This window comes from Cricetulus griseus, chromosome 3 (genome assembly GCF_003668045.3).
Source record: "Cricetulus griseus strain 17A/GY chromosome 3, alternate assembly CriGri-PICRH-1.0, whole genome shotgun sequence".
NCBI classification, from domain to species: domain Eukaryota; kingdom Metazoa; phylum Chordata; class Mammalia; order Rodentia; family Cricetidae; genus Cricetulus; species Cricetulus griseus.
The window spans coordinates 17,471,764-17,487,496 of NC_048596.1; the positions used below are offsets into that span (position 1 = coordinate 17,471,764).

General features: G+C 41.6%; 2 protein-coding genes across 11 annotated transcripts in view; both read left to right on the plus strand.

Annotated features, from left to right (window-relative positions):
• The window catches only part of Chuk (component of inhibitor of nuclear factor kappa B kinase complex), a 35,605-nt gene extending 26,587 nt beyond the window's left edge, over positions 1-9,018 (plus strand). Inside the window, exons 17-22 of one of the 8 annotated variants that reach the window (XR_003483697.2) lie at positions 2,353-2,449; positions 2,909-3,056; positions 4,352-4,485; positions 5,072-5,304; positions 6,584-6,683; positions 7,698-7,715. Coding sequence is in view for 4 of the 8 variants with exons in the window: in XM_027407244.2 (XP_027263045.1) it covers positions 2,353-2,449; positions 2,909-3,056; positions 4,352-4,485; positions 6,584-6,683; positions 7,698-7,727 (509 nt within the window). In the remaining 4 variants the exon portion in view is untranslated. Of the gene's footprint in view, positions 1-2,352; positions 2,450-2,908; positions 3,057-4,351; positions 4,486-5,071; positions 5,305-6,583; positions 6,684-7,697 lie in introns of those variants that run through there. The other 7 variants (XM_027407244.2, XM_027407245.1, XR_004768975.1 and 4 more) reach the window with 7 other exon arrangements.
• A 3,747-nt stretch (positions 9,019-12,765) lies between these two features.
• Erlin1 (ER lipid raft associated 1) overlaps positions 12,766-15,733 on the plus strand; it is a 34,497-nt gene continuing 31,529 nt past the window's right edge. Inside the window, exons 1-3 of one of the 3 annotated variants that reach the window (XM_027407247.2) lie at positions 12,766-12,864; positions 13,142-13,265; positions 14,938-15,019. In XM_027407247.2, coding sequence (XP_027263048.1) covers positions 13,153-13,265; positions 14,938-15,019 — 195 coding nt within the window. In that variant the 5' untranslated portion in view covers positions 12,766-12,864; positions 13,142-13,152. Of the gene's footprint in view, positions 12,865-12,886; positions 13,266-14,937; positions 15,020-15,733 lie in introns of those variants that run through there. The other 2 variants (XM_035441818.1, XM_027407248.2) reach the window with 2 other exon arrangements.

The window sequence follows — 15,733 nt, forward strand, 5'->3', positions numbered from 1 at the left end:
GACTAACTTTCTTTGCCCTCTTCTGACAAAGGCTGAAGTTCTTAGGTCTTTACCATTAAAAGAACTAGTCCTAAGGGAAACCTCTTGGGTTTAGTTTGTGGAATTTATGAAGGACTACTGTTTGGAGAAAAGTGTTTTTGGAGCCTTGTATCTGCTTGGGTGAGGGTGTGGGGGAGGCAGAGCAAGAGAGACAGAGATTCTGAGAATGTAGCTGGGCTGTGGGAGAGGCTTCTGGAATGATTGTAAAGAGGACAGATTTTTTTTTTTCCTTCTCTTGCAGTACTGGGCATCCAATATGCATGCCTGTCTGTGCTTGGCAGGCACTAGCTCTGCCTCTGAGCTCCATTCCCACAGCCTTTCAAACCTCTTTTGAAACTGGGAGTAACACAGAAAAAACATTAACTGAGGAAAGTTTGTGCAGTTAATAGCAAGTATTAGCAATAGTGGTGTTTTTGCTTTCAGACTTAATGCCCCAGAAAATGTCAGGATGATACATCAGCAGTTTTTTGCTCTTTTAAACTTAAATTGACACATTCTGAAATACAAAAACTAATGCTAGTAGTTTTAAAAACTGAGATAGTACTACTTATAAACTGTAGAACTCAGTGTACCAACAACCATCCTATTTGAGGACATCTGCCAGATTCAAGTTGGCTTTAGGGTAAATTTCCAAGTGTCCACTGATCCCTTTTATTAGTATATTAGGTTTGGTTTAAGTCAGCTTTTTTTCAGATGAAGTTTTTGTGAGCTGTAAACAGATGGTTTAGCATGAAATTCCAAGCAACCTGGTTGGGACAGTGAAAGCCTGATTGCCCTACTGTTCTAACTAAGCAGTGTTGATCATGTAAGAAAGCTGGTCTCTTGACCAAAGGTTGCATCTGTACCTTAATTTGGGTTAGTATAGGTTAAAGATCAACCAGACTATTCATCTCAAACACAGGCAACATAAGTCTCTAAAGATTAAATGAATACAACCATGCATAAATTTACTTTTTAGAAAATATTTATGTCTGTGTGTGTGGGTATATGCTACATGGGGGAAGGGTGTGGACAGAAGTTTCTGTCCTGCCCAGTCACACAGCTGTTTAGTCCCAAATAAACACACAGAGGTTTATATTAATTATAAATTGACCGATGGCTCCAGGCTTCTTATTGGCTTGCTCTCTCTTAATTATTAACCCATTTTTATTAATCTGTGAATCTCCATGTGGTCTTGGCTTACCAGAGACTGCCTGGGTATCCTACATTCCTAGTAACTACATGTCCTCTCCTTGACTCTGCCTACTACCTGTCTCTATCCCTGTTTGGATTTCCTGCCTGATTAAATCCTGCTTGTCCTTTGGTTGAAACAGCTTTATTCATCAACCAATAAGAGAAACATATATTCACAGCGTACAGAAGAACATCCCCATCATAGGGGTAACCACAGCAGCCCTCAGATTCTCCTGGAGATGGAATTATAGGCATTTGTGAGCGGTAACATGGGTGTGAATCTGTCCTTTAGAAGAGCAGCAAGGGCTCTTGATGATTGTACTTAGCCCATAACTTTACTTGTTGTGTATAGGTATCATTGAACTATACCTCCAACCTCTTAAGACTATTTATAGGTAATCTTAAAAATGTTAAAGGTTTTATTTATTAATTATACATTGTTCTGCCTGCATCTATGCTTGCACGCCAGAAGAGGGCACCAGATCTCATTACAGATGGTTGTGAGCCACCATATGGTTGCTGGGAATTGAACTCAGAACCTCAGGAAGAACAGTCAGTGCTCTTAACCTCTGAGCCATCTCTCCATCCCTGATAATCTTAAATTTTTTTAAATCTAAGATTTAATTTAAATGGAGTTGTATAAACTTTTCATGGGGAGATGTGAACAGTCCATTCACAATAGATGAGACACCAGTGACAAAGTAATGATTCAACCCTAGTCTTGTTTGGTAAATCTGAGTTTCATTAGGATTACTTACAGAAGCTTCACTAGCTTTTTTCTGAAGAAGATGTTTCTCCCCTCTTATCTCTCTCTCTCTCTGCAATTGATAACCTGTTGTAGCTCCTTGTGGGGGGAATAAGGCCCCCGTTGCTGTTAGCTACTTATAAATCTTTGGGGAGTATTGAAGGATAACCATGGGAAGGACTCAGGAGCCCCTTTCTACAGCATGACAGAATCATTAGTCTTAGTAGATCCCACAGCTTCTGAGATCTCCTCAAGGCAATAGCAGTGTCACACCTCAAGGAAGCATTCCACAACAAATGGAGATTTTTTTTAGACTACTTGCAGGTTTTTAAGAGTTTTTAAGGGACTTTTGTTTGGGAGTTGGTTAGAAGTACACTAACTGAAGTCTTTTGCAGATCACTCATACAGTGACAGCACGGAGATGGTGAAGATCATTGTGCACACTGTGCAGAGTCAGGACCGAGTGCTCAAGGAGCTGTTTGGTCATCTGAGGTAGAGACATTGCTTCATCTCCTGTGTGCCAGCGTGTTTGTGTCCTTTTCAAATATAATACTCTTCTTTGGTAAACAGTAGTTCTGTCAATATCTTGGAAAACATAGCCACTTATAAGCCCTAAGTGTATGCATTATTTTTTACTTTATTTATATGTGTGGGTGTTTTGATTATATGTTTGTCCCATGTGAGTGAGATCAGAAAAGGGCATCTGATCTCCTGGAACTAGAGTTACAGATGGTTGAGCTGCCATGTCTATACTGGGAATTGAACTCAGGTCCTCTGGGAGAGCAGCCAATGTCCTTAACCACCGAGCCATCTCTCCAGCCCCTATATTCATTGCTTTTGAGATCAGCCATAAATATGATACTGTTGTGGTTTATTTCCACTGGGTTTGGAAGTATGTTACACAGTCTTGAGGGATGTGACAAGTATCTGACACTGACTTAATTTCTCCAGCAAGTTGTTGGGCTGTAAGCAGAAGATTATTGATCTACTCCCCAAGGTGGAAGTGGCCCTCAGTAACATCAAAGAAGCTGACAATACCATCATGTTTATGCAGGGAAAGAGGCAGAAAGAAATATGGCACCTCCTTAAAATTGCCTGTGTAAGTAATTAATAGTGAATGTAATGTTGAGCTGCTATTACTTTCTGCTAAATAGTTTTTTATTGCTTTGAGCTATGTCCTTTGAATATTTATAGTTAATATCGGGTGTACATGTTCCTTGTTTGGTGTCTGAGTGATTATAGAGGTAGGACTCGTAGGCAGACTTTTCTGTCCTACCAGCCAGTTCCCAAATAACCATACAGAGACTTATTGTTCATTATAAATGCTTGGCCAGTAGCTCAGGCTTGATACTAACTTGCTCTTACATTCTAAATTAACTCATATTTCTTATTTACATTCTGCCATGTGGCAATACCTGTTTTCAACACAGCATGTTCATTTTCTCTCCACGTCTCCTCTCAACTCCTGAGACAACTCCTCTCTTGTTCATGCTCTCTTTTTGTCTTCCTCCCACCTCACCTCTACCTATGCAGCTACTAGCCAGTCATCTCTTTTATTAACCAATGAGAGTAATACACATTTACAGTTTACAAAGACTATTTCACAGCAAGGACTTTTGCATTCTCACTTTCCATTCCAGTCCTGGTAGCTGGTGGTATATGTGTGGTTTTGTTTGTTTCTTTGGAGACCAGAACGTTCACTCCTGTCTAGACTGGGAGCTGGACTGTCCCTTACTGCAATTTTCCAGCCTCTCAAGTGCCGGGATTACAAGTGTGAGCCACCATATCCAGCTCAGTTCACTTTTTTATTGTTCTCCCTGCCCTGGGTTGCTATGGTTGCTCAACCCAATTTGGAGTAAATGCATCTGCCTTGTTTTTTGTTTGTTTGTTTGTTTGTTTGTTTGTTTGGGGGGGGTGATTTCGAGACAGGGTTTGGAGCTCCGTGGCTTTGGAACCTATCTTGGAACTAGCTCTTGTAGACCAGGATGGTCTCGAACTCACAGAGATCCACCTGCCTCTGCCTCCCGAGTGCTGGGATTAAAAGCATGCACCACCACTGCCCAGTGCATCTGACTTGTTGATAAGTCAGCCTTTGTTCAGCTGTCCCCTTCCTCCAAACCAAGGCTAGATTAGAGGAATTAGATCCATTCAGTTTTAGTCAGTATTAGATACACTCAATTTTAGTCAGTGAAGAAAAGGGCCAGTGATGGTATAGTTAGTAGTGGTGTGAATAGTTTTGTTCTCAAATAGTCAGTTGTGCATATGAATAATGATTGAATTGTGAGTCTTAAGTACGTTTTCTTTTAAATGGTATGAATCGAGATGTACTTGCCTGCAATTTATTGAGTGTGTGTGCTGTTTTTTGTTTTTGTTTTTGTTTTTGTTTTTCTTCAGACACAGAGTTCTGCCCGCTCTCTTGTAGGATCCAGTCTAGAAGGCACAGTAACCTCTCCAGCTTCAGCATGGCTGCCCCCTATGTTAGCAGACCGTGAACATCCTCTGACACGTGTGGTAACTCCTCAAGATGGGTGGGTTCACTTTGTAACAATAGATAGTTGTTATTTCAGAGTGAGGGAGGGTGAGACAGTAGAGTAGTTAGCAGTGCTTTCAGACAGGGGTCAGTTTTGACTAACTCAGCATTTCATAATGCTGAGTAATTTATTTCTATCTTTAATGTTCATATTTTTATTTTCACTTTCAAACGAGGAGGTCTTATAGGATTGATGTGAAAATTTCAGTTGGACAATGTATGTAAAATGCTTGGGGATTAAATTTCAGTAAGTGTTACTAATAACTATTAGCTCAATTCAAGTTCTAAGCCATTTCTGTTCCTGGCTTATTAATTTCCTTTACCCAAACCATATCTCTTCCTTAACCATTTATTTCTATGAGAAATTATGCTTTTTGCAGTTTCCATTTTTTTGGTACCTGAGTTCTTTTTAATGTAGTAGTGAGATCTACTTTATTTTATAACTTACTATTTCTTAAATCTGATATTTTCAGTACTTTAAATCATTTTGCATTAAGAACTCAGATTTGCACCCTGCATTTTGTCTTTAGTTCCTACTCTTCTGCTAAAAGCTGAATGACTGTCCATCTCTGTTATTTTCTCAGCATAAGGTGTGCCGTGTTCAAGTGGCTCTTTGCTAGCTTGTGTATTGTCGCTTTTCTCACAACTCATGGAGACCTCCACAGCACCAAGCATTTCCTGGAAGTCTGCCCATAATTAGTTTTGCAGAAGTGCACCCATGTTACATCACTGCTCAGGAGGTCATGCAGTTGCACATTCTGTACTCTGCTTTTATGAAAGACAAAGCACATGGCAGGAAGGCAAGCTCTGATATCAGGTATTTTATTGTTTAAAGAAAGCAAGTTCCAGTGTGTATCTTGGGGTCACTATATATGTGGCCCAGTATGAATACATATACAAGAATAGCAGAGGTTGTGGCTTGTAGACCTCAGAAAATACTCTGAGAACTGAAGGAAGTAAAATTTACTACATCCTAACCCTTCGTTTTCATTAAAGGCATTTAGACTTGGTAGGGATGCTAATTCCAAATATCAGCTCTGTAGGTAACTTCCAAATTAGCGTGTAGTTGTTTGTAACAGTGTAATGTATTTTCAAAGTACATTTTCTGGCTGGGCGGTGGTGGCCCACGCCTTTAGTCCCAGCACTTGGGAGGCAGAGGCAGGTGGATCTTTGTGAGTTCCAGACCAGCCTGGTCTACAGGAGCTAGTTCCAGGACAGCCTCCAAAGCCACAGAGAAACCCTGTCTCGGAAAAAAGAAAGAAAGAAAGAAAGAAAGAAAGAAAGAAAGAAAGAAAGAAAGAAAGAAGGAAATATATATATATATATATATATCAATACATATATATTGATAAATGAAAGCTGATCTTGATTATAATGTACCTGTGGTACTTAATTATCAAGGACTAGGAAATTTTTAACATGTAATTTTCTATCTGTTGGATAATACCTGAACCAATATTTCGTTCTAAGCTAGCAGTGGCTATTAACCATGGCCTACAGCATGGTAGAAGAGGGACTGAGGGTTGGTAAAGTATGATGACAGGACATAAAGAAGAGAAATGCATAAGGGAGACACTGGAATCCGGGCCTCCTTCACGTATAAGTATCTAGGGGTATTAGTAGTTCATGGTTTCTTCTGTGGTTCTCAGTAGTCAGCTTGCTTTTTTTCATTGCTGCTGTCTGTGGTTTCCAGTCAGTTTTTCTTTCCGGGAACTCTGGAGACCAGACTACACTTTGAATTTACCCCCATGTTTGTGTGTGAGCATGCTAGTGTTTTACTGTTTGTAAAAGGAAACAATCCAGAAACAAAACAAAACAAAACAATGCTATTTCATTGTCTGTACCAAGGAGATCTTTTCCCCTGTCATTTCTTCAGTGAGGGGTGAGGAGTTACCAGTGCCACCTGTTTCAAAAGAAAATCTGATAAGAGTTACAGTCGGGTTACTAGAGTAGGCAGAAGTGGTGGCTTGGATGAAGAAGGATGTTGTCTGCTGAGTTGCAGAAAGTAGTCATCCTGACTTAAAAGACCAGAACATAGGCAACACTCAGGTGCTCCTTTGCTGAACTTGAAATGGTTTTGTTCTTTCCTCCATCAGAGAGACGTTAGCACAAATGATGGAACAAAATCTGAACTGTCTTGGCCACTTAAGTACTATTATTCGTGAAGCAAATGAGGAACAAAGCCGTAGTATGATGGTAAGTTGTGAATATGGGTGTGTGTTTTAAATATGCTGGATACAAAAGGTTTAATTTTCCATGTTGGCTGTGTCTGGCATTTGGGATATATATAGGGAATAGAACTCAAAGGAAAAAACATTTGAGAAATATTTTGAACCTCAATTTTCTTTTGTTGTGCAGGGATGGTTATCCTGCTTTCATCCCTGTTGCTATGATAACTTAGACTAACAAAAAGACACTTAGGGGAGAGGGGTTTATTCAACTTGAAATTACAGGCTATACACCACCATTGTAGAGAAGTCAAGGCAGGAACTAGAAATAGCTAGACAAAATGTCTACAGTCAAGAGCAGATAGGAATAAACTTCTACATTCCTGAGCGTACTCAGCTCACTTTTTTCATGTTTATACAGTACAGGGCCCAGCCCTTGACTGGTGCCACCCATTCATGTCTGAGTGCCAGCCTGTTCCTGACGGCCACTGGGAGTCTCTTCCCAGGCCATTCTAGGTTGGGCCAAATCCACAAAACTAACCTCATCTGTTACATAGTAGCATTGTGTCATCAGTGAACATCAACAGTTGTAGTTTTGGTCAGACTAAGTTTTCCTCACAATGTGACTACTGAAATGGAATGGGTGTACCTTTTCACTCTGTAATTGTTGTATTTGATGCATATAAGATCAGTTGTGCTAATACTTAATAAAGTGGTTGTATTGAGATGTAGTTGCTATGAACTATTGATTTATTAAAACTGGGAGAAGCTACTGTAAAATCTTAGCAAATTCACTGCTGCATTTAGTCTTGATTCCAATTCTTTCTATTTATAAGTAAATATTTTACTCAAATTTTTATGAGAACTTTGAAATATTTTTGAGATTACCAGAAGATAAGGTGAGCTATTTTCAAACTATAATTTCTATAGTTTTTTAACTTTTCAAATTTTGATTCTAAATGTCCAAATATTAAAACAACTTTAAAAAGTGAACTTTACATTCAGACAGCTTCTAATTGTCACTTTTCATGTCTGCTTTTAGAGTCTTGATTGGAGTTGGTTAACAGAATGACCTGCTGTTCACTGTCCTCAAGCCTATGAACATTGTTCCTGCACATATTCAAAATTCATCTTTGCTCCCTGAAGCTACTCTTCACATACCAGTCAGTGGAAGTATTGGCTGTGATCAGAAACTATGAATGACTTTACAAGCACAGTATCTTGATTTTTCTTTGTATAATGATTATGACTCTGAACAGATAGAATTCTATTACAAATTAGTGAACTTAATAAATATTGCAGCTATCTAGGGAGATCATTAGTGACCTGTTTTATCTTTAAAATTGACAAAATACTACTTGTTTAACTGATGAAAAAAAAAAATATATATATATATATATCTCCCTCCCTGAGACAGGGTTTCTCTCTGTGTAGCTTTCTACATCAGGCTGGCCTCAAACTCAGAGATCCACCTGCCTCTGCCTCCTAAGTGCTGAGATTAAAGGCGTGCGCCACCACTGCTGGATCCAGTGCTCATTTTTAGTAAAAGTTGTCTACCTGTGTTTCTGTGGAAGAGATTGCTCACAAGTAAAATTGTGCTTCCTGAAGCCTAACCTGCCTCCTTGTGTTGCTCTCAGTGGGTACTCTAGCTGGCATCATAAGGAAGGAGTTAGATGAATTCCATGTTTAACCATATATGTAAGAGCGTCCTTTTCTTACATGAGGGATTAACATGTGAGTCTGTGTTCTCAGCTGACCGTAATGAATTGTGCTGTGTGCTATATGTATATGTATTTAAGGTGTACATTTAATATCAAAGATGAGCTGCCTGTTAATTTATAATGTATTTGAAGATTGTATGTTTTTGCATTTGTAAAAATGGGTGACTTGTTTAAACAATCTTTTGTGTCTTGTCATACAAGTTTCAAAAGGTCTGCATTCATTCCTTTATTTGTAATTATAGTCTCAAAATCCAAGAAGTTCTGAAAACAAGGTTTTCCTAAACTTGATAACAAAATTCATTTGCTTCTGGATCTATTTTGACCTGACACTGAATCTGTTTATCCCATTTAGTGTGAATATTCATTTATTTTGCTGCATAAATATTAATGTGTTTGATTGTTGGGGGGTGCTGCCACAAACTCTTTTGAGGGTAATGTAGTATGGTATATGCACTGAATTACCTTTCTAAAATCTGAAAATTTCATAATTCTGAAACATCTGGACTTAAGGGTTTCAGATAAAAGACTGGATTTCTGCCTTGTGTTAAATAATTTAGAAGGTGTTATTTTGTTTTTAAAAATGTGAAATGCTTTTTATATTCTAGTTTTTCACTTTGCATATTAAATGATTTTAAAATTGTTTTTTGAACCTCTACTTATTACTAAAAAGCAGATTGTAGGATTGAGAAAATGTAAAAGGGTATATGATATGACAGGAGCACAAAGAAGTACTTTGTGTGTGCGCACGTACACCTGTGTGTGGAAGCCAGAGGTGTAATTTTCAGGAATACTGCCCCACTTTTTGAGAGAGTTTGTCATTGACCTGGAGCTTACCAATTAAGCTAGGTTGAGTGGGCTGTGAGCCACAGGTATCTTCTTGTCTTTGCCTACTCACTGTTGCAATTACAGGTGCCCACCACAATGTTGCAGAATATTTGTTTACCCTGTGAAGATGTATCTTTGCCAAGGTGCCTTCTGATTGGGTTAATAAAGAGATGAATGTCCAGTAGCTGTGCAGGAAGAGATTAGGTAGGACTTCTGGAGACAGAGAGGACTCTGGGAAGAAGAAGGGCAGTTACCAGCCAGACATGGAGAGGAAACAGGAGGTGCAAGATGGAGGAGAGGTGACCCCATATGGTAGGACATAGATTAATATAAATGGGTTTGTTTAAGTTATAAGAGCTACTTGAGACAAGCATAAGCTAAAGGCCAAGCTTTTATAATTAAGTTTCTGGCTGGTGGGATAGAGAAAGACTCATTACATACGGTGCCCAACCTCCAGGCACATAATTTCCACATAGGGCCTTAAAAATCTTAAAAAAGAAAAAAGAAAAAACACAACAAAAAACAGACACTACTTCCTAGTAGCCTAATAACCTAGTGCTTTTGGTTTATAGAGGCTAAGTAGAGACAGCTCTGTCTCAGCAACTTCCCAGAGTTGGGGCAGGTAAATGCTGCTCCCAGCCTGTACCATGGGCATAAGGTTCAGCTCTCACAGACCTAAGTGGGACTGAGCCAGCTTCCAGGGCACAGCCACACCACACAGGGAGAGTTTAAGGCTTGGCTCACTTAGTCAGAGAAGGCTACTGGTGTGCAGTAAGCAGTCCTGACTGGATAAACCTCTAAACAGGTACAGTAAAAATGGGTATAGAAAAAAAAATAGTTTAAAAATAATAGGGGCTGATCCAGGCATTGGTGGCACACGCCTTTAATCCCAGCACTTGGGAGGCAGAGGCAGGTGGATCTCTGTGAGGTTTCTTTCCTACGAGAGATCGAGGACAGGCTCCAAAGCTATACAGAGAAACCCTGTCCTGAAAACAAAAATAAATAAATAAAATAGGGTCTGGAGAACACTGGCTCCTCTTCCAGAGGTCCTGAATTCAATTCCCAGCAACCACATGGTGGCTCACAACCATCTGTAATGAGATCTGATGCCCACTTCTGGAATGCAAGCATTCATGTAGCCAGGACACTGTATACATCATAAATAAATAAAAATCTTTAAAAAAAAATAAAGCTTCAATCTCAGCACTCAGGAGGCAGAGGCAGGCAGATCTTTGTGAATTCAAGGCCAGCCTGGTCTACAAAGCAAGTTCCAGGACAGCCAGGGCTACACAGAGAAACCCTGTCTCAAAAAAACAAAACAGGAAAAAAAAAAAAAAAAAAAAAAAAAAGACTTACTGGATGGAAAGTATTAGCTCCTCACTGTATGTTTTTCTCTAAGAGGTGCTAGTACTACTCTCTGTATCTAAAAACATTAAGATCTCATCATTTCAACTGATGACATCCCCATTTTATTAATACTGTCATTTTCCTAGTCAGCCAAGTCTGAAAGCTTGGAGTTGTCTTTTATCTTTTGGTTTGGTTTGAGACAAGGTCTCACTATTAACCTAGCCTAACCCAAACTTGCCCTTGCCTCAGTTTCCAACGTCTGTTACAGATATGTATGTACATGGCAATCTTCTGTTTTTTAAATCAAGTATCAGTGTTTCTTTATGATGGCAATTCTATGCCTGTCATCTGAATGATGGATGACTGGCAAACTCTAGATTCAGTAGCTCTAGAGTCTGGATGCTCTTAATAATAAGCCTTTATTGGGTACTTGTTGCTCAGAAGTTGCTAACCTACATGGAAAGCTCAGAAAGTGTTTTGGTTTTATTTCTGTTGTTTTAAAACAGTCTCACTGCACAGACCTATGCAGGCCAGTTAGCTTCAGACCTCAGTGCTACCCCTTCCTTTGTGTCCTGAGCTAGAATTACAGGTGTGTGTGGCCTCACTTGGCAGACTTGAAAGTAACACAGGCAAGTCAATAAAGGTGTTCACCTCAGATTCTGAACATGTAATTATTGTTTATTTTTTTCCCAGAAATAATGCATTTTTTAAGTATCAAAGTCATTGGTTGGACAGGTAGTGGTGGCACGCTTTTAATCCTAGCACTGGCGGCTGAGGTTGGGGGATCTTTTTGAGTTGAAGTTCAGCCTGGTCTACAGAGAGTTCCAGCAAGTTCAGGACAGGCTCCAAAGCTACACAGAGAAACCCTGTCTTGAAAAAACAAACAATCATCAGTGCAAGGATTTGCCATAGGTCCATTTTGATGGGACTTGACTGGAGTGAGGTTAGTTAGCACCATAACCTTGGGCCTGCTGTTCTTTGTTTCCCAGCTTCCTGTCTTTCTTCACTCTCAGTGAGACTGCTTTCTGGTATTTTCCTGCACTGGAGTTCAGAAATCCTTCCACTCTTGTCCAGTTGTCTCATTTCTGCCCTTAATGAACTGGGATGACTTTATTTCCCACGTGCTCATACATCTCTAAACTACCCTTTTTTTTTCTTTTTCTTTTTCTTTGTTCATATACACATGGTGTGGGGTTTTTTCCCTAAACTTTATATACAAATTATTATTATTGTGTCTGTTGTTGTGTGATGAGCTCAGAGAACGACTTCATGGAGTCGGTCTCCACTTTTCACTTCTATGTAGAATCTAGGGATATAATGAAGTTATCAGGCATGTCCTCAAACACCTTTACCCACTGAGCCGTCTCACTAGGTCCACATGGTGTGAAATTTAATAATTCGCAGTGAGATAAAAGTTTCAGGGATCTGGATAGACGGCTCAGGCTAAGGGCCCAGGCTGCTGGTCCAGAGGACCCTGGTTCGATTCCCAGCACCCATGTGGCAGTTCTCTAGCTCCAGTTCCTGGGGATCCGATGCCCTCTTCTGACTGCTGAGGGCACCAGGCACACGGGATGACATGCATGTAGGCAAAACACCCAAGCAAATAAAAAGTCCATCTCCTTGCCATCCAGTTCTTCTATCAGCAGAAAAGAGCACCCCAGACTTTAATCTGGTTCTAGCCTAGCCTACCATACTCTCCACCGTTTTTCCTTCGCGGAAAAACAAGCCTTCACTGTTCACGTTGGCCTCCTGACAAGACAATCCGGATCTCCACTCTGTTCCTGTTCCTGTTTCTGGGTGGCCTTCAGAAAACACTCTGGTGTAGCACAAAATACTCAACCCAAGCTTGAGTGATTAAATACACAGATTCCTCCGCTGGACGCACACCCCTCGTTCCTCGAGTCTGGTCTGGCAGCTTCCTTAGTGCAGGATGGGATGTGCAGCTGAAGAACGCGCGTCCCTTGCCAGTTAGGCTAGATACAGACCGTACAAGGATGAAGGGACAACCCCTACTCTGAGGGGCTGAGTCCTCGGGACCGGAGCGCCAGCACTAGCCCCGGTCCCAGGGGTCAACGCCAGCCAAGCGACTTCAACCGCCCGCGACTAAGGCTTTGGGAAGCACCGCGCTGGGTGCGCCTAGGCCAATTTTGTCCCGCCCGCTCACCGTCTCGCGAGTCGCGGGCGGGGGCTGCGTCGCGTGCGTCCCCGCGCGCGCAGCCGCAGTGCCGGGAAGGTGGGCGGGGCCGGCTGTTGGCAGCAGTTGGCGGGGCCGGGAGGCGGCTGCACGTGCGGCCGGGGGCGATGCGTCACTGACCGGTGAGGCGCGGCTGAGGGGTCGCGGTTCCCCGGGTGCCCGAGGCCAGGGCCGTCCCCTGTTGAAGCCGTCCTCCGCCGGGGGAGCCGGGGCAGGGGTGTCACGACGTGCGCCGAGCCGGGGCCGCCGGCGGCGGCGGCGCGGGGGCTGGCGAGGGGCGAGCCAGGGGCCGGCGCGCGGGGCTTCCCGCCTCAGCCCGCGACCGGACGCGGGCTCTTCGCAGGGTGGGGACCGGCCTGTCACTCAGGGCACTGAGGCTCCTGTGCTTCCCATGCCCAGGAGGGACAAGGATGAACATGACTCAAGCCCGGGTTCTGGTGGCCGCGGTGGCGGCGCTGGTGGTGGTCCTCCTCTACGCCGCCATCCACAGGATCGAGGAGGGACACCTGGCCGTGTACTACAGGTGAGCGAGCGAGCGAGCGCCCCGAGGCGGCCGCGCACGCGCCGGTGGTCCCGGGGCAGCGAGCGCTGCAGCCCTCGGAAGGGCTTTCGTCCCAGCTGCTGGCACAAGTCACCTGTGGCCGGGCACCTTCGGGTGCCGGGCAGCTTAGGGCCAAGTTGGTTCTGTGCAGAGCTGGAGACTCCTAAGGAGGGAAGGAAGTTGTCACTGCAACCTAGATGACTTGAATTCTAACTCGTAGTCCGAACAACTGTACAGGTGTTTGCTTTGCCACTGTAGATGATGCTTTTCGGGATCTCTGGTCCTTCTTCAAGTTGTTTTTTTATTTTGTTTTGTTTTGTTTTTTGCTTTTCGAGACAGGATTTCTCTGTGTAGCTTTGGACTTCAAGGCTTTTTTTTTTTTTTTTTTTTTTGTTTCCTTCATTAAAAATCTCCCAGTATATCTGGTTATGTCTCCCAAAATCTTAATGAACATGACACTGGTGTGTCCCTAAAGTCAAAAGAGACAAAAATCACATTTATAGGCCACCTTTCCCCCTTTTTTCCAAGTCAAGCTGAGGAAGAGTGTGGTCAGTGTTGCCGCCTGGTTTACTCGGCATAGCTTTTCTTCGGTATGAACTACCACCTGCTCCTTTTGGTATGGACAAATCGGGATAGGAGTTTGTTTAGAAAAAGCAGATTTCTGCTTATTTCCATCACTCCCCCCCCCCCCACACACACTGGTATTTCTACTTTTAGATCCCTCCTGAGTCCTAGAAAAAGTACGATTTTGGTGGTATGTCTTAACAGATGGAATTCTAGCATAAGAAGTGCCAGCCTGGACCACATTTCTGTCCAGCTTGTCATTTTCCTTCCAACAGGGGAACCACAAAGAGAATATATGAAGATATTACTCCCCCCAAAATAAGTGATGAACCTGAAACAGTTTATCTTTTTAATTATGACTTTCAAACCTGTTTGTACATTCAGGGCAAGGATCAATGTGTGAATTTACTATTCATTGAATAAAATAGGGCTTTTTTGATGTATTTGTCCCTAAACACCTATTCTTCATCATTTCCAGGGGGTGTTTTCAAAGTCCACATGGTCCAGAATCTGATGAACAAATGTGTGTCTCACCTATACTCTGAATCCTCTTGCCATCCATCTTTCCATGCTTTTTTTTTTTTGTTTCCTTTATACAGACAGAAGCTCTGTCCTAGGATTTTAATGATGTATTAAAAGAGTCATTAGCCTCAGAAATTTTCCTCCTTTGAAAATTTGCTTTCCTCTTTTTTAAAACTTAGTGATTAGATGTATTGTTTTGACTTGGCCTCTTGTTATGTGCAATTAAGATACCTTAATTGAGAGTCATTAGAGTTTTTCCATAAGTATTTGTCAGAAAGCTAAAGACCTACCGGAGAGGATGTGGGCCCAAGAGCAGTGCTAGAGACCCAGTGGTGTGGTTGGTGGAGCTTATGAAACAAGGTGCAATATTGGCAGTTGACTTTGATGTATTTTCACATTTTTAAGTGTGATGGATGTTTTAAGTAGCAGTTGTTAATCTTGAGTAACTCTGTTGTAAGGCCATTAGGTTAGTAACATGAGTAACAGTGAATGTTTACTATAGCATTTTAGAATTGGGAAGAGAATTTCTCTTACTTGCAGTTTTGTCAACCACGACATCTTTTTGCAGGGGCGGAGCCTTACTAACTAGCCCCAGTGGACCAGGCTATCATATCATGTTGCCTTTCATTACTACGTTCAGATCTGTGCAGGTGAGTGACTCCTAGGGACTCCAGATAGACAGGTGTGACAGGAGTTACCACACTTGTGGGTGGAGATGGATTTCCTTATTGCTTAAGCAAATGTTGTTATTTACTTAATGTGGAGTGAAAGTTCAGAGTACAACTGTCCTAACACAAGCATTGATTTCAAACCTTCTTGCCTTAAAGTGAGTTGAAAGTATGCATTAGGCAGCTTATCAAGACTTACTCCTGCCATCTATACAATGGTGTTAGCAGGTTTTCTGTTACTTCAGTCAAAATAAAAGTAAGAAGTGGGAACACAATTAGGAATACAAATCAGTAATTACTTGGTTTAGAACTGTTTGGTTTCCATAGAGGCAGGCTCCTAGGCTACTGTTAACATGGAGGAATGAATTTTTATACACAGCTTTTCGGGCCTCACATTTTTGCCTGGTGCATTAAACACAAATTTATGAGGAACCTGAGTGCATATGGTACTTTAACATTTTAGGATATTTGAATTAAGTATCTGGTTCTTGCATAAAGTATCTTGGCCATAGGACACAGTTAATAAATAAGCTTGATATTACAAGATGGCAAAATAGGATTAGGCTCTAACTAATTTTGCAAACTCAGTGATATCATAAATCTTTGAATTCTGCTACAGATTTTTCAGGAAACAGGAAAAGTCAATTTTATTAATATTATCACTGAAATTTTCAGCTTTGTGCTAAGTAAGAGTTA